The sequence below is a fragment of the Pongo abelii genome, chromosome 1 (genome assembly GCF_028885655.2).
Source record: "Pongo abelii isolate AG06213 chromosome 1, NHGRI_mPonAbe1-v2.0_pri, whole genome shotgun sequence".
In the NCBI taxonomy this organism is placed as follows: domain Eukaryota; kingdom Metazoa; phylum Chordata; class Mammalia; order Primates; family Hominidae; genus Pongo; species Pongo abelii.
In genome coordinates this window covers 219,145,779-219,172,798 of record NC_071985.2, presented here as the reverse complement: position 1 = coordinate 219,172,798, position 27,020 = coordinate 219,145,779, and the positions used below count along the sequence as shown (strand labels likewise).

The 27,020-nt window shown below is 46.0% G+C and overlaps 1 protein-coding gene across 3 annotated transcripts in view; it reads left to right on the top strand.

Annotated features, from left to right (window-relative positions):
- The window catches only part of KAZN (kazrin, periplakin interacting protein), a 1,222,068-nt gene that overhangs the window by 689,006 nt on the left and 506,042 nt on the right, over positions 1-27,020 (top strand). Inside the window, exons 1-2 of one of the 3 annotated variants that reach the window (XM_054541436.2) lie at positions 12,016-12,173; positions 12,511-12,751. In XM_054541436.2, the coding sequence (XP_054397411.1) occupies positions 12,171-12,173; positions 12,511-12,751 (244 nt within the window). In that variant the 5' untranslated portion in view covers positions 12,016-12,170. Of the gene's footprint in view, positions 1-12,015; positions 12,174-12,203; positions 12,389-12,510; positions 12,752-27,020 lie in introns of those variants that run through there. The other 2 variants (XM_054541447.2, XM_054541427.2) reach the window with 2 other exon arrangements.

Here is a 27,020-nt window from a genome sequence, read left to right as displayed (position 1 = left end):
GGCTGATCTCAAACTCTCGGGCTCAAGTGATCCTCGCATCTTGGCTTCTCAAAGTGCTGGGATTGTAGGCATCAATCAAATGCCAGTTTAATACGGTTCAACATGTAAGTTCAAAGCAAACATGAACTTTGAGGTTCCTTCCAGATATAGAATTCTAAAATCCACAAGTTGGGTGATGTTTTTTCCTCACTTGCTGACAATTAAAATTAGAGGTGTGCGTAAAGGAAATGAAATCCACGCTGCTGAAGCTATGAGAACCATAGAATGCTCGAGATTTTTCCCAACGGTAAAGCTAAGAATCCCTGAAGCAGAAGATTAATAATTACATGTATATTCATTCTTCCCTGTATTAGTTCTTGCAGTCTCTACAAAGAAATACCTGAGCCTGGGTAATTAACAAAAAGGGCCAGGCACGGTGGCTCACGCCTGTAATCCCAGCACTTTGGAAGGCCGAGGAGGGTGGATCACCTGATATCAGGAGTTAGAGACCTGCCTGACCGACATGGTGAAACCCCGTCTCTACTAAAAATACAAAAATCATCCGGGTGTGGTAGCATGCACCTGTAATCCCAGCTACTCAAGAGGCTGAGGCAGGAAAATTGCTTTAACCCTGGAGGCAGAGGTTGCAGTGAGCCGAGATTGTGCCACTGCACTCCAGCCTGGGTGACAGAGCGAGACTCCGTCTCAAAAAAAAAGAAGAAAAAAAGAGGTTTACCTGGCTTACACTTTTGCAGGCTGTACAGGAGGTGTGGTGCTAACTTCTGGTGAGGCCTCAGGAAGCTTACAATCCTGGTGGAAGGCAAAGTGGGAGCAGGCATGTCATATGGCCAGAGCAGGAGTGAGACTGGGGGGCAGGCGAGGAAGAGAGAAAAGGAGGAGGTGCCATACTCCCTGAAACAACCAGATCTCGTGTGAACTGAGTGAGAACTCACTCACCACCAAGGGTTTGGTGCTAAGTTGGTCATAAGACATCGGCCTCCATGATCCAATTACCTCCCACCAGGCCCCACCTTCAACATTGAGGATTTCATTTCGACATGAGATTTGGAGTGGACAAACAACCACACTATATCATTCCCCTTCTACGCAACTCCCCAGAAAAAAAGATTACTGTTCCAACATCATCCTCAGTTCAGGTGTGTATATGAATCCCATCTTCGTTACATTTTTCAACTCAGTAGCACCCATGTTGCATTTGAGTGGAAGGAGGCCATACAGAAAAGTAGTAAAACGGGGGCCACTGGCATCCCTGTGGCCTGTGGCTGAGTCTCAGCCCTGCCACTCTTCAGCTGTATGACCTTGGGGGAGTAAATTAACCTTCCTGAGCCTCAGTTCTCCTCTCTGTAAAACGGGGATGATCATGGTAGCTTCTTCCTCATAGGGTTGTCATTAAGTACTGAGCACCGGGTGTGGTGTAAGAATCATTGCCACTTCTCATTTTCATAGCACCCGTTCCAAAAGCACTTTCAAGCAAATCTGGATTTTGAATCTACCAGCTCATTTAGCCTCTTCTTGGATAGTTGAGACAAATTCAAAAAGAAAAGATGTATATGTTTGCTGAAATTTAATGTAAAATAGCTTCGTTCAGTGTTCTTCATGTAAAGGCATACACAGATTTGTGAAGGTACACGTTACTTTGAATTAAAAAGCTAGCAACAAAATTATCTTGAAAATAGAGGCCGGGCGCGGTGGCTCACGCCTGTAATCCCAGCACTTTGGGAGGCCGAGGCGGGCAGATTACGAGGTCAGGAGATCCAGACCATCCTGGCTAACACGGTGAAACCCCGTCTCTACTAAAAATACAAAAAATTAGCCGGGCGCGGTGGCAGGTGCCTGTAATCACAGCTACTCGGGAGGCTGGGGCAGGAGAATGGCATGAACCCAGGAGGCGGAGCTTGCAGTGAGCCGAGATAGCACCACTGCAGTCCGGCCTGGGCGAAAGAGCGGGACTCCGTCTCTAAAAAAAAAAAAGAAAATAGAACCCAGATACCCTCTGAGCGAGGAAGGTGGAAATCCCACTGGTCAGTGATACATATGATCATTTCCTGCTTAGCTTCCGAAGGGAACTTATGCACCTGAGTGCCGGAGCTCCATTCTCTGAGTCTGTGCCTCCAAGCAGGGCTCCGTTTGCCCGGGAGAAGGGAGCAAATATTTTTCTAATTTGCACAAAGTTGCGCGTGAGCTAGCCAGTCCATCTTTTGAGAGACATTGAAGTGCACACTTTGGTTTGATGCCTCCTAATGAATGACAGGACAAGAACCTGGATCTGTCTTTCTTTTCTTCCCCAAAGCGGCCTAGAAGGTATCAAGCTCCCAGTGTTATAACCTGGCTTTCTGCAGGACTCCCTCGGGGTTCCTCACTGGCAGGGGAAGAATGAAGCTCGGTTTCTTTTCTTCTAGACAGTTTCATCTCTTGAAAACATGACAATTGTTTCAGAGCCTGGACAGGTATGCGGTCCCAGTGTTTTGAGGAGCTAGGCGTGGAGCCAGTAACTGGAGGAGGGTTTGGGGCCATGGGCACGGATGCAGAACACCAGAGCAGGCAAGGGAAGGGCAAACATGAGCCCCTCCCCTTGGTACTTGTTTTTACCTCCCAACCTGCCCTCTTCTAAGCCAAATCTACTTGTTTCTTTCTCAAAAGGAAAGACATTGGCAGCTGGCTGTTCCTGGGTGAAGCTGTCAGAGTACCTACCATCTTGCTACAAAGATGGCTGAGGATGTGACCAAAAGCAAAATAGCTGACACTGCCATGAGCAACACAGCTCCCTCTTGAAATGCAGAGACACCTAATAATGTGGCCTTGGACTTCCAAAATATGATATCATAAATTGTTTTACACCTCCCCAGCATAAAACAAAGCAGGTAAAAAAAAAAAAAAAAAAAGAGGGCAGTCAATTAAGATAAACATGACAGCTTTGCACCTGGCTGGCTATAGACACACCATCCTAACAAGTTGGCCATTGAACAAAATATTTCCCTTCCAATTATGCATACAACTGGACAGTGAGTACTGAATATTAGGGCAGATGGCTGCAGGAACAGCCCTTCATGGCACACTGACTTATACAGTGTACACCATTTGGCAAATACAGATTTTTCATGGGGCACTTTGGTGCTGGAATAATTTAGTATTGGCTCAAGGGACAAGATCTATAGCCGCTTCCTACTACTGCTGCTTCCAATTCCTGAAGAAAGATGGTGCACCTTGCCAGATCTGAGACCCGTTTGCAATAAATCATCAAGGGATGTTAGAGTCTTCATTCCTCTGGTCTTGTGGTACCTAATATAATGTTTCCTCTGTGGCCTTGAATGGGGGCTCACGCTGTTCTTTGTGATATATTTGGGGGAGAAAGCACTTTTCCTAAGAGAAGAGGACTTATTCGGTAGTAAAGCATCCTGGGAGTAGAAAGAAATGAACTCAAGGAAGCAGAAGTCCATAAGAATCTGGGAAAAGAGTGGGGGCCTGAGTAGAAATGAGTGGAAAACTCTCCTCCTGAAGATATATTTTAATTAAATAAATAAATGTGAAAGAGCAAAGTAGGGCGATAAAGGCATCCTGAGACGCCTGAGTTTTGTCTTGTGAAAATCAGCTCCTCATCAAATCGAATGCACCTCTGTTTAAAAATAGCCCCCTACCCTCCAAGAAAGCATCAAAAACAACTTTTATAGAATAGCGATCACAGGAATAACAACACTACCAGTGAGCAAAAAAATAAATTACCCATTTAGGGTAGGTCTGTTAAGTATTTCAAATCACTGGGGTACCATTTTATGAGCCAAAAGAACTCATTTACCAAATGGGTCCCCAGGGCCTGGAATAACAAATGCACCAGCCACAGAGGAGTAGCTCCCTCCTCTGCTTCTGCCTCAGATCTGAGCCTTTTGCAGAGAGTGAAGGGGATTGGGTTGGAAGGGACACAGAAGGTCTCTCACTGCCTCAGCAAGTGCAGGGATGACTTCATGTATTAGAGGGGGAAATGAGAAAGAAAGAAAAGGTGGAAACCTTAGAATTGGGCACACCTAGGTGTGAATCTGGTTATTCTACCTCTTAGCTAGGTGAATATGAGCAAATCCCCTGAGCCTGAGTGTTTTCCTTATGGTGACCTCAGTGTTGGGAAGATTCAGCCTGAGTTAGTAGAGATAAATGGTTGAGCAAACTGGCAGACCACGGTGGACGCCCGAAGAACGAGAGCTACCGTCACAACTATTACAGCCACGGTCTTCATCACCATCACCATCATCTCCATCACCGATGACATCTATTAATTTCTTTCTAGGCACCAGGCACTCTTCCAGATGGTTTCCAATGCATCATCTCTCTTAATTCCTCAACAAGTCTATGAAATCAGCAGCAATATTATTCCCATTTTCCCAATGAGGAAGCTGAGACAGTAAGCAACTCATCGAGTGTCTCAGAGCTAGTACGTGGCAGGGCTGGAATTAAACCCGTGCCTAACTAAGTCTAGAGCCTATGCATTGGAGCTACCCCTCCCCCGACACCAAAGGAGGGATGAGATCATTGATGGCGTCAGCTAACATCCTCCTGCCAGTAGGCTGTAGAGAGGGTGCTTTCGCTAAAATGGGAAATTAGAGCAGATTTAAGAGAGTGTAGGAATGGCTAGAACACTTGACCCTATCCTCTTTAGCTTTGTTGGGGGGACCTCTCAGAAATTGTTCTGCGTTGCTGGAAAATCAAATAGTGCCCCCGCCCCCATGGACACAGCCACCTCATGACAGGGAAGAGGTCAGTCAGGCAAGATGCCCAGGGGTTGAACCAGGTCTTTGGAGTGTAGTGATATTTTTCTGAGGGTGGAAATATTTGTCTCTGGGTTTCATATTTTACTTGGTTGTGGCTGTTGTTCACTGTCACTCACAGAGGCTGTGACAGAGCCGAGAACCCAGGCCAGCACACATATTCTCTTGTAAGCCCCCAACCAGGGAAAGAAGAAACACACACACACACCAAGAAAGATTCAAGGAGGGAAAAAAATGCACTTGCACTTCTACCAAGGAATAGAGACTTTAAGTATATATGCTTATGTGTTTAAGTCTGTGGTTAGAATGTCTATTAATATTTATCAATTTCATACCAGGAGCTTCGGAATTAGAAGTGATTATTAAAGGACTGTTTGCAAATGAAAAATCTGCAGAAGGAACTGAGTTGGTTAAATATATACACAGAAGGGATGCGCCTGACCGACTTTCCCAGCTTTAGATGAGAGATTGCTTGGGAAGACAGGAGGAGCTTGTCATTCTTTACACTAATAACTCTGCTGTGTGTCCACACTGATATATACTGGGGGGTGTGTATGCGTGCGCGCACCCATGTGTGCGTGTGTTTCATCAACACTGAACACATACATTTCCATCTTATAGCTGCTGGCTGTCTCCTTAAGCCCCACACTCCTCTCCCCTGTTTTTTCCTCCTGGTATCTTTTCTTCTCCATCTTTTCATTTCATAGCTGTGGTTATGAGGGTGATGAATAGAAGGAGGATAGCTGTTGGGGTTCCGTGGCCTGCACACTGCTCTACGGCTCTGTTCCCTGCTCCTGGTCCTCTCACTCACAGCCCTGAGCCCCGGCCGCTCCTGTCTGGAGATCTGTTGCCCTTTTCCCCAGAGCACATGTTAAAACCCACTCAGCCAAAGTAAACCATGTAAATGTACAAGAAATTCATCTCCTAGATTGGCCAGGATTCACATGTGACAATTTGAATAAACAGAGACTCCATCTGTGGAGAGTGAGGGTAACTCCCCAAGGACTGTCCCTTGGAGGGGGATGAGCGGGGCACACAGGACAGATATGATCCAGAAAACAGAGAGCAGAGAGCCCTCATAGCCACTCCTGAGGCTCAAAAGGCTCCTGGCATATACATATTTCACACGTGCTCAGTGCTTTCTGGGCATCTGGGTGTCTGGACCGGTGAGTCTCCAACTTCATGACGCATCAGATTCTCCTGGGCAGCTTGTTGTAAATGCAGATACCGAGACACCGGGCACCACCCCAGGGATTCTGGTTGGTCAGGGGTGGGGCCTGGGCTTCTGCATTTTCACAAGCAGCTTCTGAGGATTCCACGTCACGTGGTCTTCATCTTCGCTTCGGGAAACACTGAAGTCCAGAGGCTTGTGGCTAGAGCCTAGGAAGGGACACCGTTTGCAGGAAGTGGCCTTCAACATTGGCTGCAGGGAGCAGGACCCCATTCATGGATCTTTCTCTGGCTCCTGCAAGCAGCCACTTGCCGACCCGAAGAAGCATCAGAGTTTCTCAGGGCACTGACTCCAGGGTCAAGAAGTTCATCACTCACTGGCTTCCCTTTCAGCCTTCCCCCTTTCCACCTTGTCCCACCTATGGATTCCTGGAATCCACAATTTATCACTCAGCCTTACCAGGAGGAATGCACGAATGCTGCCTCCGGTCTCTGAGCCAGACAGAAACGATGCTTCTGATAGGATAGGAGAGAAAACTGGGCTTTATGTGGGAGTATCTGAGTCCTGGCCCCCAGCTTATCCACTCAACAAGTATGTGCTGAGCACTGGAGGGATAAGAGGTGGAAGGAAGTGCAGGCAGTTTTGTGATGCTTGGACAGATCTCTTAACTTCAGTGTCTTCATCTGCCATGTGCAGATACCAGTACCCTCTCTACCCAATGGAGTTGTTGCAAGAATAAAATAAGAGAGCTGTGAAAGTGCTTTGCAAAATTAAGATGTGACTAGAATTCCTGGAGAAGACTGAATGAATATGAGAAGGGTTTTAATGAGAGTAGCGAGAATATTTGTGGATATGAATTTGTAGGGGACAAGGAAGATGAATTTGTTCAATCAACCACAAACTCTTTGGAGAAGCATCTATCGAGCACCAGACAGGGGGAGCAGAAAGCAGAATGGGATACAAACCCTGCCTTCCTGCGGCTCACGGTCTGGCTCGTTGGGTATATGTAGGGGAGGGATGGAGTAGTTTTAACCAGGGCATTTTACTGCATGCAATAGAAATAATCAAATTACCTCAGGAAAAGGGCATTTATTCTTGGGAATTCCATGGAATCCAAGACAAAGAAGAATAAGCAAGATTGTTTTGGAAACCCCAGGAGTTTAAAGACCTTCACCCCAGGGAGCCAAACTCTTGGTGACTTATCTCTCAAATCCTTCCGTCTGTATTTCAAATTTGCAAATAAATAAACAGAACAATAACCAATGGCGATATATGCTATGAAATAAGTAAATGTTGAATGTTAAATCTGAGGGATGAAAAGGAATCAGATGCAGAGGGCCAGGGGGAGAATGTTCCAGGGAGAGGCAAGGGAAAAAAGGCAAAGACCCTGAGGTCAGAAACAATTAAGTGGCAAGAGAGTGGTGAGCAAGGAGTGTGGTACAAGAAGTCAGTGGCCAGCTTATGCAAGGCTGTGGGTCCGCCCTTCACCTGTAATTTAGGAAGTGCCACATGACACACATCAGTGGAAAGATGGGCCATTTTCTAAAGACCCTGGTTAAATTCCTCCCAGACCCTTCACTGACAAAGCTGTGTGGTTCATTCCTAAATCTGGGGTCTCTGTTTCTCTGTCTGTAAATAAGGAGGGAACTAGAGTAGACAATCCCCATTGCCTTCTAGGACCAAATAGTATCATTCAATCATAGAGTAGGGCAACCATATATACTGGGTTTCCTGGGACAGTTCCTATGTATGCCACTTGTTTTAGCTTAATTCAATTACTCATTGCGCCCTCTTTTGCTCTCAGCAGCATCCCAGTCTCGACGTTACATTATGAGGTCACTCTATTTCTGGGAAAAGGGAGGTGCATACAGCTGTGCTGTCAGCAATGGGTTAGGCCCTTAGCCTTGATTCTTGATAGGAATTTCCTTTCTCTGAGCTACAGGGAAGTTCGTTTTGCAGACTTTTCAAAATGCCCAGGCAAGCTTTGATGGGCAACAAACACACAGGCACAGTTGGCTCATTCTGCTCAGAAAGATCAGACAATGTAGGTAGAGGCTGGTGACCGCATATGAGCCGAGGCCTGGACCTTGGATGGGGTTGGGCTGGTTGCGAGTGATAGCAACAGTGACAGTGGAAAAACGACAGCAAGTCCCTATGAAGTGGACCCATTTTCTGTCTTGGTTCTTAACATCAGCCTACTGGGGTGTGAGACTGGGACTATTTGGGGAACATGCAAAAGGGGGAACCCTGAAACAGAACCCACAGTACTGCCAAATTCTCATAGTTGTGAATCCCATGGAGAGAGAGCTGTGGATGACAGACTTCTCTGGAATCCCTCTCCCAACAGTTTGCAGGTGTGTCCCAGGACATGGGCGGTAAATGCCTATCAGACCCCACAGACAGGCAAATGGGCTTGCAGGAGGGGGTTAGGCCAGTGGGAGGGGACATAGATTCTGCTGACCAACTGGACCAACCAAGGCACTTACAACTGCTTAGTGTAACTTTGCGAGGCCAAGGCAGGTGGATCACAAGGTCATGAGCTCAAGAGCAGTCTGGCCAAGATGGTGAAACCCCGTCTCTACTAAAAATACAAAAATTAGCCAGGGGTGGTGGCGGGCACCTGTAATCCCAGCTACTCGGAAGGCTGAGGCAGAGAATTGCTTGAACCCGGGAGGCGGAGGTTGCAGTGAGCCAAGATCACACCACTATGCTCCAGCCTGGGAGACAGACCAAGACTCCATCTCACAAAAAAAAAAAAAAAAAAAAAAAAAAAAAAAGAACTGCTTAGTATTATCTGCAAACCAGGATTCAGTTCTTTGTAGTCTTTCAGTTACCTTATGGGGGACAGCATCAAAACTACAGAACTTTGTGGGTCTTCAAAAGGGGAATGCCGCAGTACAGCCATTGTGGAAAACATATTAGCAATTCCTTGAAAAGTTAAACATAGCAACTGTTTTGTTCCTTGGGATCACCTCCGGAGGAGCGGTGACGAAGGATGGGGATAAGAAACGTAGACCTGGCCAGGTGCTGTGGCTCATGCCTGTAATCCCAGCACTTTGGGAGGCCGAGGCGGGCGGATTGCTTGAGGTCAGGAGTTCAAGACCAACCTGGCCAACCTGGTGAAACCCTGTCTCTACTAAAAATACAAAAAAGTTAGAGGGGTGTGGAGGCCTGCACCTGTAATCGCAACTACTCAGGAGGCTGAGGCAGAGAATCACTTGAACCCAGGAGGTGGAGGTTGCAGTGAGCTGAGATGGTGCCACTGCACTCCAGCCTGGGTGACAGAGCAAGACTGCATCTCAAAAAAAAAAAAAAGAAAGAAAGGTAGACCTTTTTGGTTTAAATCAAGTATACCCGCAGAGGTTAATTGATTGCAGACTTTCTATCTAAGATCTAGTCCTTTGGTGTGTGGGTGAACATACGGACACACAACTGGAAAAAGCCCCTTTTTTTTCATGTTAGGGAAAAAAACTCTCAAAAAATAAAATTCTTAAAATCCTAGGAGGCACCCCAGGAGTTTCTAAAGTAAGCTTCTTGAAACCTCAAAAAGAGAGGGATGAGAAGGGGCTCAAGGAATGAGTCTTTTCTTTTCTCCTTGTTAGATTTTTTTGTTTTGATTTGATTTGAAGATTCCGGTGTGTGGGAATAATCTCACTGAAGAGCAAAATGAGTAACACTGGGTCAGTTTGTTTACTACACAAACACACTCACACGCATTCATTTACAGAACACTTACTATGGGCTAGGGCGGCAAGGATGCAAAGATGAATAATAGAAAAAGCCGGATAACCCTCCTTCCCCCACCCACAAGTTCCCAGTGAAGTGGGAGAGAGACATGTAAACAGATAAATTACTGTTTCTTCTGCTGAGTGCTATACCACAGGTGTGAGCGTGTGCACACGCGCACACACACATACACACACACGGCCCTCTAAATAGAGCTACTCTTAACTGTTTGCTCAGAAGCCCTAGTTCCAGAACATTCCCATCCCCTCTATTTGTGTATTTGCATATATGACTTTTTGATTGAGGTAAAATTTACATAACATGAAATTAAGCACTTTAAAGTGAACAATTCAATGGCACTTAGTACATTCACCGTGTTGTGCCACCACCACCTCTGTCTAGTTCTAAAACATTTTCATCAATCAGCACAAAGTAACACCCGGCACCTATTAAGCAGTTACTCCCCATTCTTCCTTCCCAGCAGCCCTGGACAAACACCAATCTGCTTCCTGTTTCTATGGATTTATTTATTCTGGATATTTCATATAAATTGAATCGTATCATATGTGACCTTCTATGTCGGGCTTCTTTCAACTAGCATAATGTTTTGGAGCTTCATCCACGTAGTAGTAGCATGTATCAGTACTCTTCATGGCTGAATAATATTCCATTGCATACTGCAATTTGTTCATCCAATCATCTGTTTATGGACATTTGGGTCGTTTCTGCCTTCTGGCTACTAATGAACAGTGCTGCTATGAACATTCATGTACAAATTTTTGTTTGGATATTTGTTTTGGACATATTCTTTTGGACGTATACCTAGGAGTGGATTTGCTGGGTCGTATGGTAATCCTATGTTTAACTTTTCAAGGAACTGCTAATATGTTTTCCACAATGGCTGCACCACGGCATCCCCCTTTTGAAGACCCACACAGTTCTGTAGTTTTGATGCTCTCCCCATAACGTAACTGAAAGACTGCAAAGCACTGAATCCTGGTTTGCAGATACACTAAGCAGTTCTAAGTGCCTTGGTTGGTTCAGTTGGTAAGAACTTGTGTTAATGAGGTTAAGGTCAGTGTTCGATCCCCAAACTGACCCATTAGCTGAGCAGAGTGGACAGAGTGAAGAATTGTGTCTTCCTGCCACATGCTCTACCATCGAATCCTGCCCTCTTGCAAAAGCTTGTTCGTGGTCACAGGGGAATGGAGCAAGACTGTTTTCATGGTTCCACATAAAAGGGGGGGAGAAATCCATCATCCAAGGCCTCCTGAAGGCGCAGCAGGAGGAACTTGCAATCAGATGATTACTTTCTTCCAGTCCCGGTGTCACCTGGTTTCTGCGGGCCCCTTAAGTAAATTGCCTAACCCTATGCAGAGCCTCAGTTTCCTTATCCCTAAAATGGGAATAATAATCCTCACTCACAAGAGATAAGAATGCATATAAAAGCACTCTGCACGCAGTTTTTGCTTGGTTCTTATGGGCTTCCTGTAAGAACGTGAAGGGTGGGCAGCCTCATTTTTCCTTGCAGCACCCCACTGGCTTCTGCAATCTGCTCTTTGCTGCTCTCCGGAGGTTGACTGAGCTGGAATGGTGGCGCCCTGTTGACCAGAGGGTTGCTGGCTGTTTTAAATTGTCCTATTTGCATGGAATGAAGTTTGCTATGGTAACAAGGTCTGGTGGCTGGAATCCAGGGCCCCAGTGAAAAATGCAAAGCCTGTGGTCTGGGAGAGAAAGAGGAGCTGGAAAGGGCATATCAACGTCAGGTTACCTCAGTTCTTCTGTGAAGAGGGTATGGGTAAACTGAGGCAGCAGGGCTCAACTCTTCTGCTCCCAGTAGAAGAAAGGGAAGAAGCCCCATCGACGCCTTCCTTCTTATCTCTCAACCTCTTCTCTGTCCCCGCCAATATTCAGCCCAGCTAAGAAGCTTAGGAGCTGGCTAAGGCTGCTCCTCCACCTGGGTGCACACACAGGGCTAGGGCTGTGGAGAGGCGGGAGCACCAGCGGCCCACGCCGAGGAAGATAGGCGCTCCCTCCTGGGGTGGGCAGCGCAGGTCTGGCCGGCGGGTGGGGGGTGGAGAGTGAGAGGCACGCGGGGCACCAGCTCAGCTCCCCTCTGGGGATTTCGTACTCGCCGTTTAAGGAACCAGTGGAGCACGAACTCCACTCCTGAGCTGGCGCAAGCGTCCCCCTCCCATGGAGATCCACTCCAGCTCCCCTCTGAGGCCCCCTTTCCAAGCACCCTCTCTTCCGAGCACCCAGCGCCTCCCCAACCTTAGCACTGCTCGGGCCACCAGTTCTCCAGGGCGGGGGCTGCCCCACCGCTCCAGGGAGGGGACAGAGGGCCGGCCTCGGTCCAGGCGACCCAAGTCCCTCACCAGGGGAGCCACCTTGGACCCCTCCCGGCTGCCGCCCGCCGCCTCCGCCCCCCCGGGGGGTGTGTCTCCGAAGTAGGGGGGCGCGGGAGGCCAAGGGTGCCCCCAGCCGCCGACCCAGACCCCCTCCCGAGCGGGCGGCGAATGGTAGGCTCCATTTAAAGAGTGCCTGGCTGCGCGCGGTGTCCTTCTTGGAGCAGCTCTCGGCGCCCGCCCGCCGGGGTCTCGGCGATCGCTGCTCCTCCTCCTCCTTCTCCTCCTCTTTTTTCTCCTCCGCCTCCTCCCCCCGCCGCCTCGCCACCGCCGCGGCTCGGGCTGGAGGCGCCGCTGTCATTTCTGCGCCGGAGGAGCCGGCGCTGCCGGTGCCTGGGGGTCGGGGCGCGGGCGAGCCGGGCCGCGGGGGACACAACAGGTAGAGCCGGGGGTGCCCGGCCGCGCGCCCCCCGCGCATCATGCAGCTCTTTGTCACCTCTCTCGCCCCCAGGCCAAAATCCTGAGCATGATGGAAGACAATAAGCAGCTCGCGCTCCGCATCGATGGGGCGGTCCAGTCGGCCAGCCAGGAGGTGACCAACCTGCGAGCCGAACTCACGGCCACCAACCGGAGACTGGCGGAACTGAGCGCCGGCAGCGGCCCCGGCCCGGGCCCGGGAGCCGCGGCCAGCGCCTCGGCGGCGGGGGACTCGGCGGCGACGAACATGGAGAACCCCCAGCTGGGAGCGCAAGGTAGGATCGCCCCGGCGCCCAGGGCGGAGGAAGGCGAGCCGAGCACGCCCGGCCTCGGAGGTGGCTGGGAACCCGGGGTCCCCCACGCCCGGGGCGAAATCGCTTTGCATTCTGACTTGTAACCCTTTCCGCCCGGCGGTGGCCACCGCTGCTCCCCGGCTGGGAGTTGCAGGCTGCTGTCATTCACGAAAACCCGGGCGCAGTGTGCACGGGGTCATACGGTCACACCGGCCCCGGCCAGCCTGAGCTAGGCGCAGCCGGCGGGTCCCTTCCGGCATCGGAAAGTGCCCTTTCCGTGGTACCAGCCCCTAGCTCCGTGGCAAACTTTTCATGCCGGGGCCTTTTCCCCACCTCCCGCAGGGGTGAATAGCACAGTTCCCCCCACTTCCTTAGGCTCCTTCCCAGAGAGAGCTCCGGGCTCTGCCGCCGTGGTTGGGATAGAGGACTGCACTGCTGTGCACTTTTCTCCGCGGATGCCAAATCCCTTGGCTCAGTTGCATCTGGACTTTATTTTCTCCTCATTTGAGGTCTCGCAGGCATTGGAATCTATAGATGCAACAGTAGATGCTCAGCTCAGCAGGGAGTTTAAATTTCCGCAAATATAAACGCCGAGAGCACTTTCCAGGGGGATACTGTAGACCTCAAAGGTTGAGCGGTAGAGAAATGAAGGCTTAGGGTGGTGGGCTGCAGGGAGCCCGTTTGAAGGGACTCTGCAGTTTAGAGAAGAGGAAGAAAAAGACGGTTTGTGTTCACATTGACAGAGATTAAGCTCTGAAACCCCCTGCAAGACATGAAGGCGGATGGGGCATTCCCTAAAATGTACTGTTTGGTTTCTGTGACTTAGAAAGTAAAAGGGTAAGCAGGCTTTGGGGGATTTTTTTTTTTCTTTTTGCCTAATTGCCCTTTAAGAAACAGTATCACTGGTTATTAATATCATTTGAATTGCAAATTAAACTGCTGAAATCCAGAACAGGACAGAAAAAAATCTCCAGTCCATGAGGGCCACTTGTCCAAATATGTCACTTGAAGAGCAAGGTACCAATTGCTCAGTGGCTCAAAATGATTTTCTGGTTCTGTTGTCGTTTCAAGAGCTTCTCTTGAGTGTTGAGAGAGTCTGTTTTCCTAAGAATCTGGTTCTCTCCATCAGTCTCTGTTTCCACCTTACCTTCCTGGGAAGGTGTGCTTTCTTTGATGTGAGATGTGAAGCCTGCCCACGTGCAGTTTTACGTCGAATTCGAAGTCAGATCTTAACTTGGTAATCCTGGAGCCTGTTGGAAGTCTTAGGAATTGGGGGGAGTACTTTGGTAAGGAAGTAGCCCTGACGTAATGGTGAGAAGGTGTTATGGTCCTAGTGCTTGCTGCATGCTTGACATGTGGTTATTCTTGTCATCCCTTGCAATGTCATTGTGTGTGAAAGAACATTCTCCACTGGAACCTGTGCCAAAAAAAAAAAAAAAAGGCAGACTGCAAGGTAATGCTTCACTTTTTATAGGCAGAGGCTCTGCTAACATTAAAGAAGTAGCTAAGAACTGGCATTTTGCTAAGAATCAAAAGCTGTATAGTAAAGGACACTGAACAATGCTCGTTTATTTCCCACCGTCTGCCCCTTTCTCAGCAAAGGAAAAGTTAAGTGGCTTTTTATCTGAGTCCTGGGTCTGGTTGTAGACTGGGCAGACTAAGGCAGTCAACGCAGTGATGATGTACACATGCTCAACTTGGAAACTGACATACTTGCGGATGGTTAAATTGTTGTAGTGGAGCAACAGGGGGCTGATTCCTTGTTCTTTTTTCCTACACAAATGTGCAGGGCTGTGGAAATGAAAATGGCTTTTGGATCTCTTGGATATCCTTAAAAACACATAAAACCAGCAGCTCCCATATGCTCTCAGGACTGTGCCTGCCCATGTCAGTGGCTGTCTGTGGGTGGTAGGATGAAGGGTGGTCTTGATTTCTCCTCTTTGTACATTGGTATGTCTCAAGATCTTTACTAGGGGCACTTTGTGATTTTTATAATCAGAAAATAAAATGTTAAAAGGTTTAAACTCTACTTGATTGTTGGCCGCATAACTGTCTAAATTGATGTGCATTTAAACAGATGTGATGGTTGAAAAGAAAACAAGCCCCCCGTATAAGTTCAGTGGGGTATCATTTACTTGTCTGTAGCAACAGTACATGATACATTATTTAGCCTCTGTAAGTTTTGGGGATTTTTTTTTTTTTTTTTTTTTGATGGGGACGGGAGTTGTTTTTGTTTGTTTTTGTTTTCTTCATAGCCTGTGGCAGCATCCTGCTAGCACAGAAACCCTCTGCAGAGGTGGTCTGGTAGTTTCTTTTGCCATTGCTTTCATTATCCTAAAAAGAAGCCTTGAGTTCTCACACAAGTTAATTTTAAAGTGCAATTGATTGGGTTCCACTTGATTCTTCGTAATACACCTCCAGGGAGGCTCCCAGAGGCTCAGCTCCTCAGGGTTTCTGACTGTTCTTCCAAATGAGTCTTGTGTTTTCATTTTGTCTGTGTTGGTGCAGTTCAATGGGCCCAGACCCTAAGAGTATTGAAGTGCTATTGAGTTATCAGTTTTCAAATCAAGGTTTTGAATAAAACGAGTATCTTTGCATTTCAAAATGCAACCGTGTAAGTCATCTTTTAACAAAAGGGCATTATGCACATATTAAATACATGCTAATGTAACTTTAATAATATTAGTACAAATGGTTTTGGGAAAGAGTCACCTTTTGCTTGCTCTGCCAAGAGACTGTTAGATTCATTTTCAAATGTTTTTGTTTTTGTTTTTTTAATTTTTTTTTAAATGAATGAAGAAAACTCATCAATCCGTCATTGGCTGTTTTGTTCCAGGGATTACAATGGGCAGTAGGTAGGTTGGTATCCCCTTTTGATGAAGAAAACTTGGGTTTTCCTAGCAGGTTAATGCAGTGTGTCATTTAAACAAAATATTAACTTGGTTGGTACCCCCTGTGAGCTGGCATGGTTGCTATGTAACAGAATCTAGAAAGTGAACTGCTGAAAATCTGGGCTTTCGGCACTTCGGAGGATATTCTTTCGGAATCTGTGTTGAAAGAACTCCTGGCAGCCAGCCCATCTTGTCTCTCCCTCCTGCAACTGAGTTGGATAATCCTTAATGAGAATGCTGGCATACAGTGCAGAGGGCGTCCATGCAGGGTGACACATTTCAGAGCTCCAGAGGCTGCCTTTTGGGTCGGTGGGGTCACGACAGCCTTTGACAGGTGGACAGAAGGAGGCTTGGAAAGAACAGAGCCAAGCATTTGTTCCAATTCGCCTTGTTGTTGGTAGCCAGAGAAGGGATTTGTTTAAAGTAACATTTCTAAGCTGTTTTCCTCAGCATAACATCTCTGGGAAAATGTGTTTAAAATGCTTGCTGTTCTTTGAGGGGAAAATGTAGCAGTTTGTTTCTCTGAAAATGTTTTATCATCTGATGAATGACTAATATTAGATTCAGTTGGTTGCTTTGCTATGCATAGAACAAAACAATTAAGTGCTATTGTACCCAATTCAAATAGGTGTTAACTGTATATAACAAAATACTTAATGCCCAGTAGGATGTATGCCTACTGTCATTAGTTTTCTTTGTTAAAGAAATAATTGTATTTGTGTTCCTATGCAAGTGAACGTGCTGATGGCATCTTTCTTTGGTGTTGAGGACTTCCTGCCTACTGCATTTGTTTGAATGGGATGGAGGAAAGGGTCAGTTTCCTGTACCTTTGTACATTTCCATAAATACACGCAAGTTGTATTTTTCTCTCCAGGCATTAAAATAGGCTGTTACTTAAGGCCTGACAGCTCTTATCTACCATTACTACAACACTGGAAACTCTTCCGTGAAGTATAAATTACCTTTGGAGTGAATTGAATGTGTGAGTAGTCTGTGGAGACGCTAGACACTGTCGCTTTGCAAAATAAGTTCTGTCTTTTGGCACCCCCTTCTCAATTCATTCTGCCTCTGCTCTTGTTTTCCTAAGTAGACTTTTATCTTTTTTGAGAAAGAGAATTTTCAAATGGCAGAGAGGATGGAACAAAATGTTGGGGAATCTCGGGCCTTCTGTTAGCTTGCCACTAAGTTACAGAGCTCAGCAAGTAGCCTGTGCCATGGTTTTCCAGCCAGATCAAGGGGCTAAAATGGAGTGTGTCTTTTCCTAACCTGGTAGGCTGTCATGGGATGGGGATTCAGACTTCTCCCTGAAAATTGTCATGCGTGGTCACAAAGAGATTACTTACAGATCAGTACAGTGTGGTTGAAATTACTTATTGATTGGGGATTATTTACTATCTTTCCATTGTCTTTGGAAAATGCCTTCAAAGGACCTCTTAAGTCAAGTCTCTGATTCTGGTTAATTTCATGCTTCCAGCGTGCACTTCATGATTTTTAGTGGTTTTCCAACACCTCTTTGTTGCACCCCAGAAGTCTGAGCTGACCTGACTTGTCTAACAGGAGCTTGGTCCCGTATCTTCCCAGGGTAAGGCATGATAGGCCCTCTCTCCATCCCTTTACCCTCTTACTCCTCAAGAAAACTGTTGGCACTTTTTAGGAATCCTATAGGGTTATAATGTGTGACTTCCTGGCTGCCAGTGAGTTTGTAGCAGATGGGCTTGGCAAGTGGCAAGAGCTCATTGGAACTTTGCCTGCTCACCGTGCACATCATATGGGGCCCAGAAGGTCAAGCTTGGGATTTGGCCACATTCACTGCATGTTTTCTTTATGTATTATATATCTATATATTCATTCCTGGACTATGTAGATAAGGACAGTGAAATCAACATGAACTACTCTGTTCTTTCCATACCTTAATGGTTTGCCTGAACATTGGTCCCTGGCTTCTTACCCCCTGCCATATATCAGGGAAGAGCAGAACTGGTTCTGCCTGCTGAGCCCAGAGAATGGGTTTTTAAGCGATGTTGCACGTGGAAATAGGTCTCAGTGTTTGGGCTGCATATTAGGGTGAGTAGCACACAATATGGCAGGAGTGTCACCACCAGCAGTCATTGCACTGCCTTGGTGCCTTGAATTGTAGGCTTAGTGGGTTCAGAAAGAATCATTTCAGAAAAGACATCTTTCCCGAAGCCAACAGGGTGGCCATCCACAGGGGCGGATCATACCTGACGATTCATAGCAGCTAAGAGTTCTGCTGACCCCTGTCACCACTCTCCAGTTCCCCTGACACCACCCTCCAATTCCCCTGCCAGGCCCATCTCAGTTGTGGAGAAGCTGGAAGAAGATCAGGCAAAGGAATGCCATCTTCCGCCCCGTGTGGTTGCACGACACCAGAACATTCTTGCTTGTTTGATGCAACCTTAATCTAAGTGGTGGAGGCGAGGTTGTGCTCTGTGGGCACTCCTGCTACCCCCTTGGAGTCCTAGGCTGCTGGAAACATGAAAGAAGCTGAACGTAGTTTTAATGAGTTTGGCAAGAACAACTGTTTGAGCAGGTGGCTGCTGTGTGGTACGAGATCATTGGGGCTAAATTTATTCTGCTGGCTTTGTTGACTGGGTCATGCCAGACCCTTGGGTCAGGCTTCTGAAAGCTTCCTGCCCCTTTACTCTCTGATAAATTGAGACCTCAGCACAGGAGCTCAGATGGAGCTTGGAACAGGCAGTCCTGCAAGGAAAGAGCCCCAGGGCCTCTGCCCACTTCTCCAGTCAGGCTGGAGAGGGGAGAGAAGTTGGGGAGAGGAGGTGTCCTGCCCAGCTCCCTTCTCCTCTGCCCTCTTCCACCACAGCAAGCACTGTGTTACCTCTGTGGGGATGAAAAGGCCTTCATTCCCAATATTACCTCTGCTCTACAGATTGTGTGAAGTAATGAGTCATTAAGAACAGAGCGCCCTTTTAAAGAAGCCGATATTCTCCACTCATCTTTGCATACCTCACTATTATTATTCTCAGAACTTACACCTTTTGGGCATGCCACAAGACGCTGGGGATTCTGGGACCATCTTGAAGCCTGTAGTTTTTTTCTCTTTGGTCAAGGTGAATGGTTTAATGTAGCAGTAAATGAGAACTGGTTTCATTGCTTTGGTCAAACTTTTTAATAAATAATAATATGCACTTACAATATATCAACTACCTTGGCAAGTGTTTAACATGCATTATTGAATCCTGAGGCCAGCGAGGTGACAACTACATCTGGCCCCCACCCAGCACAGTAAAAAATCTGTGTATAACTTTTGACTCCCCCAACACTTAACTCCTACTAGCCTACTATTGACCGGAAGCCTTATGATAACATAAACGCAGCATAATATAAACAGTTAACAGATAACATAAGCAGTTGACTTACACATACTTTTATGCCCTATGTATTATGTATTTTATAATTAAGTAGAGAAATCAAGTAAGCCAGAGAAAACAAAATATTAAGAAAATCATAAGGAAGAGAAAATATATTTGCTATTCATTAAGTGGAAGTGGATCATCATAAAGGTCTTCATCCTCATCATCTTCATGTTGAGGAGGAGGAGGAAGAGGAAGGGTTGGTCTCGCTGTCTCAGGGGTGCCAGAGGTGGAAGAAAATTCACATATAAGTGGACCTGCACTATTCAAACCTATATTGTTCAAGGTCAACTATATAATGCCCGTTTTTCAACCGAGGAAACTGAGTCTCAGAGAAACTAAATCACTTGTTTGCAGTGAGATAGTGATGACTACAATGGGGATGATAATAGCAGACTTTGGCATAGTGTGTACTCTGGGCCAGATACTGTTCTAAGTGATTTTCTGGATTAATGCATTTCAGGAATGAATTCAATCTTCATAATGACTTATTGGGCAGGTACCATGCTTGTACCCATTTTCCACAGGAGAAAACTAAGGCACAGAGATGACACATTTACTTGCCAAAGGGCATATGGTCAGGAAGTGTCCAAGCTCTGGCTCTAGAGTCTGTGCTCTTATTCATTCCACTTTGACATCCAGGGCCACTCAACTGCCACATGACTGAGCCAGGAACGCAAACCCACTAGGTCTCTGCTGTTTAAACCTGTGTATGCTTCTCTGCCCTGTCCCCTAAGTCAGAAGCATCTTTTGGCTTGTTGCATTAGGAAGGTTCAGGGAGCTGTAGCCCTGTCTCTACTCCTGATTAAACTCCTGTTTCCCTAGACTGGTGGTAGTTCCTGGGTCCTTACAGTAAAGTCTTATGCTTGAGAGGTAGGCGATCAGCCAGCCTCTCAGCCATCAACTGACAAAGAGGGAACTGGATTCTGTTTGCAAGACTGGCAGCCCAGGGGCCACTTATCATTAATAGAAAGGACTATTTTGATCCTGGACTTGGAGCCTCCAATTTCTTGGACTTTGTGTGTTTCATCTGTCTTGGGAAGGAAAAGTCCAGGCAAAGCCAGAATCTTGTGGCAGCCTTATTCTCCATCCATCCCATGTCTTTTCTTTTGCCTGAGTTCTCTCTCTGTGGCCTCAGTAGCCTCTAGCACCCCAAGACCATGCCCAACAAAGGATTTATTAACCTCAAACAGATATCTTCGTGCTAGGGTTTCTTAGCCTCAGTACTGTTGACATGTAGAGCGATAATTCTGTGTTCTCAGGGGGCCATCCTGTGTGTTGTAGGATATTTAGCAGCATTCCTGGCCTTTACCCACTAGATGACAGTAGAACCCTTCACACCCCAGTTGTGACAACTAAAAATGTCTCCAGAAGTTGCCAAATGTCCCCTTCAGGTCAAAATTATCCCTGGTTGTGAACTGCTTTTTATGCAGTGGTGTTAGGGGAGACTTCAATTGTTAGTCTTGGAATGACAGCTCTGTGAGGTCAGGGAGTTTTGTCTATATTTTACTGTATCCTCATCACCTAGAACAGTGCTTTGTACATAATATAAGAGCTCAGTAAATACTTGCTGAATGAGTAGATGGATGGATGAATACTAAATGATGGGGTGTGTGGAATTTGGTCTACTTTATACATGGTATCATGAGGATCATTGATTTAATGACAGATGATTTTAATTGAGTGCTTACATACCATATATCAAGCACTGTTTCAAATTCTTTACCTATAATACCTCAACAAATCCTTTAAACCACCTTATGAGGTAAGTACAGTGTTTGTCATTTTACAGGTGAGAAAGTTGAGACACACAAAGGTCACATGACTTGCCCAGGGTCACCGAGCTAGCAAGTGGCAGAGCCAGGATACAAACACAAGCCAGTGTGATTCCAGAGACTACCTGGCGTCTCCACCAGGATGCTCTGGAGCCTGGCATCCTTTTTCCCATTACTGCCCAAGAAACCGTTATTGTTCTAATGTTGGCATTGTGGCAATTATAATTAGGATTTGCACGTCAGACACTAACTCATTCATCGTCAATCCTCAGAGCTCTGCTGGACAAAATATGCTCTGTCACTGCTGGAGAATCCGTAGCCAGCAAGGACTCCTGTCTGGCCAGAGGTAAGAAGACTGCTTAGTGCTGAGTCGTGTTCAAATGTGAGAATCTCTTCTCTCTGCCTCACTGCTGGGCTGAGACCAAAAGAGAATCGCAGAGAGGACTTGACCTTCCTACCTTTATGGGAAAGGGAACAGTGGACCCCAGAGCTTCTTAGTGGGGTTATGATTCATTTTTAGCAAAAGGGATGTTCCAGGATCAGAACTGGGGAGGCAGAGAGACTTTTGAGATCACCCAAGGGGGCAATAAGAGCAATAGCCAGTGTTCGTTGAGGCTTTCCCAGATACTGTGATGAGCTCAACAAACATTTTCTCAATTTACCTTCATATTACAGAGAGTTAGATATTGTTATCCTCTCCATTCCACAGATGAAGACATTGAAGCTTAGAAGGGTTAAGTTGCTTTTCCAAGCTCTAGAAAGTAGTCCACTAGTGAACAGAAAAACAGGGGATTAGAACACAGGTTCACACATTTGACTGACCCTGAAATCTGCTCACTTTGTTAAGATGAGAATATCCAGATGTCACTATCAGGTAGCCCAAAGACATGCTGGTAGGATGGTTTTGCTATTTTCCTTAACACGTTCCCTTCCTCTTTTTTCTTCCTTTCTTCTTCCTCACTTCTCTCTGTCTCCATCTATTGTGAGAGATCGGGCACATAGGCCCAGAGACCACAGATTTAATAAGATGGGGACTAAGTTATCTTGGACTCACAGCCTCGTAGGTATAACTGACATGGAAACATAATTTTCTAATAAAGGTCTAGATGGGTGTAATGGAAAAATAGACAATGAAGTGACAAATACAGGGGCCTTCACAGATGTGCATGACAATGGTAACATGTAATAAAAGCAGGCTGGAAAATACATTAATTTTACCACTAGAGGTTAAAACTGGCTGTGATAGATTATTAAAAAGTACAACTGTTTGGATAGATTGGAATTGGACACTGCAGAGAACAGCTACTACCTGGGACCTTCTCCCCCAGAGAAAGAGCGCGTCTTAAGGAGAAGGAAGATGTGGATGATACTGGGTTTAGATCTTGAATAATAGCTTTTCTGTCCTCTTTTCAAAGACAATTAAAAAAAAGATGTGAATTTCAGGACAGGCATACCTGCGTCTTTTAAGGTAAGCTCACCCCTTGTATTATCTTCCCAGCCAAGTCTCAGACTTCTGGTCAGCCGCAACAGATGAATTCGTTCATCTTCCTTGATTAACTTAAACATGGTGTATTTAAACCATTGAACATGGCGTATTTGCTTTAATTTGGCAAGTGCAACTTGGAACACAGTGGGATTAATGTCATCTGTTTTTTTTAATCCCCACTCCTGCCATTTGAAATTGGCAAGAATACGCTCACCGTTTCTTGATAGTGGCAAGGTAGGAGAGTTAGAAATTTGATACTGGCCCTGGAGAATGCAGTTGTGGGACCATAGAGCGTGACAAATGATACTTGGGGAAACATGACCTGGAATTATATGTGTATTGATTATCTTAATTAATGTGCTCATCAGCTGGATTGCTTTTCCTATTCCTATAAGGTTTACTATGTACAGCAAGAAAAAACAGGACTATTCAGTGCATCTTGAGATTTGGGAGTTAACAGAAAGGCAAGGCTTGGTTGCTATTTTGTGGGGATGGTCAACCTGTTCTTGGGCAAACATGCTCAGAGTGCCGTGTTTGCAACTTAACATGGTACCAGGCAGCCCTGCTGGAGGAGAAAGGCATGTTTAAGTTTTAATGGAAGTCCTGTAGAGAAGGATCATGATCTCATGGTCAGCTTCCATAGGTTGGGTCATTCTCATCAGCAACTACAAAAACAAAATAAAACAACAAAAAACAATCTTGTTTAAACTCGGCTGGTCAAGACCGCAGTTGGTTCTACCATGAGTCAACTCAAAACCCACCCTCTAACTTTTTCAGTGTTATCGCATTTATTCTAAAACAAGAGCTTTGTGGGACATCAGTTTACAGAGCAGATGCTCAGCACCCTTTTTTCAGGATTCTCCTGCATTTATTCACTCTTCCTCTTTTCTTGGCAATCAAGAAGGCTCCTGGGAAGCGCTACAGTCTCTCTACCTAGGCATCTCTTTGCAGAATCCAAAGACTTTCACAGGCATCATCCCAGTGGACCCTTCCAACTGGTCCATGTGATTGAATTGAGGTAGACACAGCAATCTATTTCTCAGCTCAGGAAACTGAGGCACAGCAATTTAAGTTGATTTGTCTAAGATTGTTGAGCTGGTTATTGAACCAACTTCCCCTCCCTTTCCCCACACTAAAATCAGGCCCAGCTGCACAGTGTGGGAAGAGAACTGCCCCATAGCTCATGGCTGGGTGAAGTCTGACCTTGGCTGGGCCACTCCCTCTTGGGCATGGGCCACTGTGTCTTGTAAGGCCTGGATGGAGACACCATCACTTCAAGACTGTGCCCTCATACTCTGAGCCTCCTGTCCAATGAGTGGCCCACGATGAAAGGGGAATCCATTTTTACAAATGAATACAATTTTTTACACTAGATTCTTTCCTCATTTCAGTGGGGTTTTACAATCATTTGACTTCTCTTCCAATGACCTGTTTTTTTGTTTGTTTGTTTTTTTGAGATAGAGTCTCACTCTGTCACCCAGGCTGGAGTGCAGTGGCACAATCTCTGCTCACTGCAAGCTCCGCCTCCTGGGTTCACACCATTCTCCTGCCTCAGCCTCCCGAGTAGCTGGGACACGAGTAGCTGGGACTACAGGCACCCGCCACCATGCCCGGCTAATTTTTTTGTATTTTTAGTAGAGACAGGGTTTCACTGTGTTAGCCAGGATGGTCTGCATCTCCTGACCTTGTGATCCGCCCACCTCAGCCTCCCAAAGTGTTGGGATTACAGGTGTGAGCCACCAAGCCTGGCCCTAGTGACCTGTCTTCTTAATGCCTGAGCTTAGAGTTTCTCCTCTTCTAGTTTCCCTAACAAGCAGTTAGGGATCTGTAAACAAGGTTAGGGATTACAGCAGGAGAATGTCCTGTTTATTTCAGTGGCCTAGATCTGACAATGGCTCCCCTGTGGAGAATTTTTTTTTTTTTTTTGCACTCTATACCATCATAATTTAGGATCTTTTACTCTAGAAAATACACCTGCGTGGAGACTGGTGGATGTGTGTATTCTTTGGGTACCGGAGCCAGGATTTAGCAATCACAATAAATCTGCCTAATTTCTCTCTCTTTTTCACTATCCCTTTAGGGAGATCCCATTAGACCTTTAGAAGCTCTTTTATTAGGGTCTTTCGGTTAATATGCAACCAAAATGTATTGGTTTGAATCCTCCAGCTAACCTATTGGTTGTTTAGATGCATGTGGTCACTTTCGCTGTGGCTGTAACTGCCTGGACAGCAAGTGGTCCAGCTTCATGCCCAGATCCTGGACTCAGGTGAATGGAAGTTTATCCACAGATCACAAGCCAAAAGTATGGCAGAAAACTCAGGGAGATCGGAATGGGGCATTTTTTCTGTGCATCTTAAAGGAATGGAAGGGGAGGTATCAACCCAGTGGTCTCTGTAGTGCAGCAGGTAACCAGCTGAGGTCCACTGACTCCTAAGTGGCAAGTCCAATGGCTGGGACTCTGATCTCTGTTTCAATTCCAGTGCAACAAGGAATATTCTTCTGGGCTTTCCCAACTTCTGACAGCAAAATAGAAATAATAGACATTGGAACTTCATTTGAAGATCTATTTATAATGGATTCTAGAAAAGTAGAAAGTATTTTTGAGGATCAAAATGTGTTGGGGCTTCTGAGTTTTAGGTTTGTTTAGAATTAAATGCATAAGATTACACACCCTCCCGAGGTGGGAGGATCGCTTGAGCCCAAGAGTTCAAGATCAGCCTGGCCCATATAGTGAGACGCTATCTCTACAAAAATCTTAAAAATTAGCTGGCCTTGTTGGCTTACACTTGTAGTCCCACCTACTTGGGAGGCTGAGGCGGGAGGATCAACTTGGGACCAGGAGTTTGAGGTTGCAGTGAGCTATGATTGCATCGCTGCACTCCAGCTTTCACGATAGAGCAACACCCTGTCTCAAAAAAAAAAAAAAAAAAAAATTAAGATTTCCCCAAACTAATGGATATTTATAGTTATTCATATAGGCATAGATGAAAGTGCCTCTTGTTTTGGTTTGAAGTTCATTTTAGTGCTTCCCCTTTGTGGTTTCAATAGTGGAGCTAGTGTGGAAGTTGGCAAACTTTTTCTATAAAGGGCCAAATAATAAATAGTTTAGGCTTTGGGCACCATAAAGTATTGATTGCACTTCCTCAAATCTGCTGTTATAATGCAAAAGCAGCCATAGACAATAGATAAATAAATGGGCATGGCTGTATTCCAATAAAACTTTATTTATAAAAACAGGTAGCTCTGGGATGATCATTTGCCAACCCTTGGACATGTATTAATAGTTCTCGTTTATTTGTCTCTGACCCAGCTCGACATACAGGAGGAGCTTAATAAATGGTGATGAATGAGTGAGCTAGTGAATTAAACAGGAGCAATAAAACTACTAGATTATAGTGTTAAAGGAGCAAAAATAAGAAGTTAATTACTAGGGGTGTTGTGGTTAATGGACAGGAGAAAGAGACATTTGCTGCCACTCAGTGGTTTGAGATGGAGTCACTTGTGTTCAGCCTTTATCACTGACTTCCCAAGACCTGTGCTCTAACCCCTGAGCTATGGAGCCCTTGCCTTCATCACTGACTTCAAAAGAACTGAGAAGGGACAAAGAATCATTGGTCATGGTGAGATGCAGGGCGGGACACTTGACATCTGAGCCTCAGTTTCGTTGTTATGAAATGAGGAGGTCACTTCTATCTTCCAGATAATGCAGCAAATAAATATGGGTTCAAGGGAATGAGCGAGGCCTGATTCAGATCCTGGTGATATGATGTAGGTGCTGTGGGACATTCCAGCTCTCAGCTTCCTCATCTGGAACATGAGGCTGATAACACCTCTGTGGTAGAGTGACTGGGCTGGTTTCATTCAGGGGTCCTTGACCTCAGCACTGTTGACATTCTAGGCCAGTTAATTCTTTGTTGTGGGGGTGGGGGTCTGTCCTGTGCATTTTAGGACATTTAGCAGCATCTATGCCAATAGCAATCCCATTATGTGACGGTCAGCATCATCAGATATTGCCAAATGTCCTTTTGGGGATGAAAGCATTCCCTGCTTGGGATCTGCTGGTTTAAGGGACTAACATACTGTGCCTGGCATGGAGTTTAGCAGACTTTGGGATTCCTTAGGTAGAACTCTTGGTTATTAATAGTGCATTGTATTATTGAACTATGAATTCTCTCCCCTTTGACTTGTTAATAAAATCACTTTATTTCCTTAGCTGATTTCTGTCTCCCAAAGACAAGATTGGGTATTTTGTTCCAGAACCCAGGTCTTTCTCCTGAACCTTCTATGTTGCTTAGAAGCCTTGCTCCCAGGAGGACCCGAACTTCCTGTGATGTCCTGTTGAGTGTGCGTCCTAGCCTTTTAATGTATAGGTACTCTAGACTTGCATTCGAGGTTATGGTCAGTATCACAAGTGATTCATACAAGAAATCATCCAGATATCTTCACCATGAACCAAAGGGAAGGGTACAGACTGAGACGCTCAACTCACAAAGGCTGGCAGGCTGAGGCTGGGGATTGTACTCTGAGGAAACAGATAGTGTGCCGCAAACTCCCACCAACAAAATGATCATTTCCCTGGTGAGCAGGCACACAGTATTAACATCAGCCAGGGGCCAGTTTTCAATGGTTTAAACTTTAATCAAGATGGCTATTCCATACCACAAGTTAACATCTGGATTTCATGTTTCTGCCATCCATATTCCCACT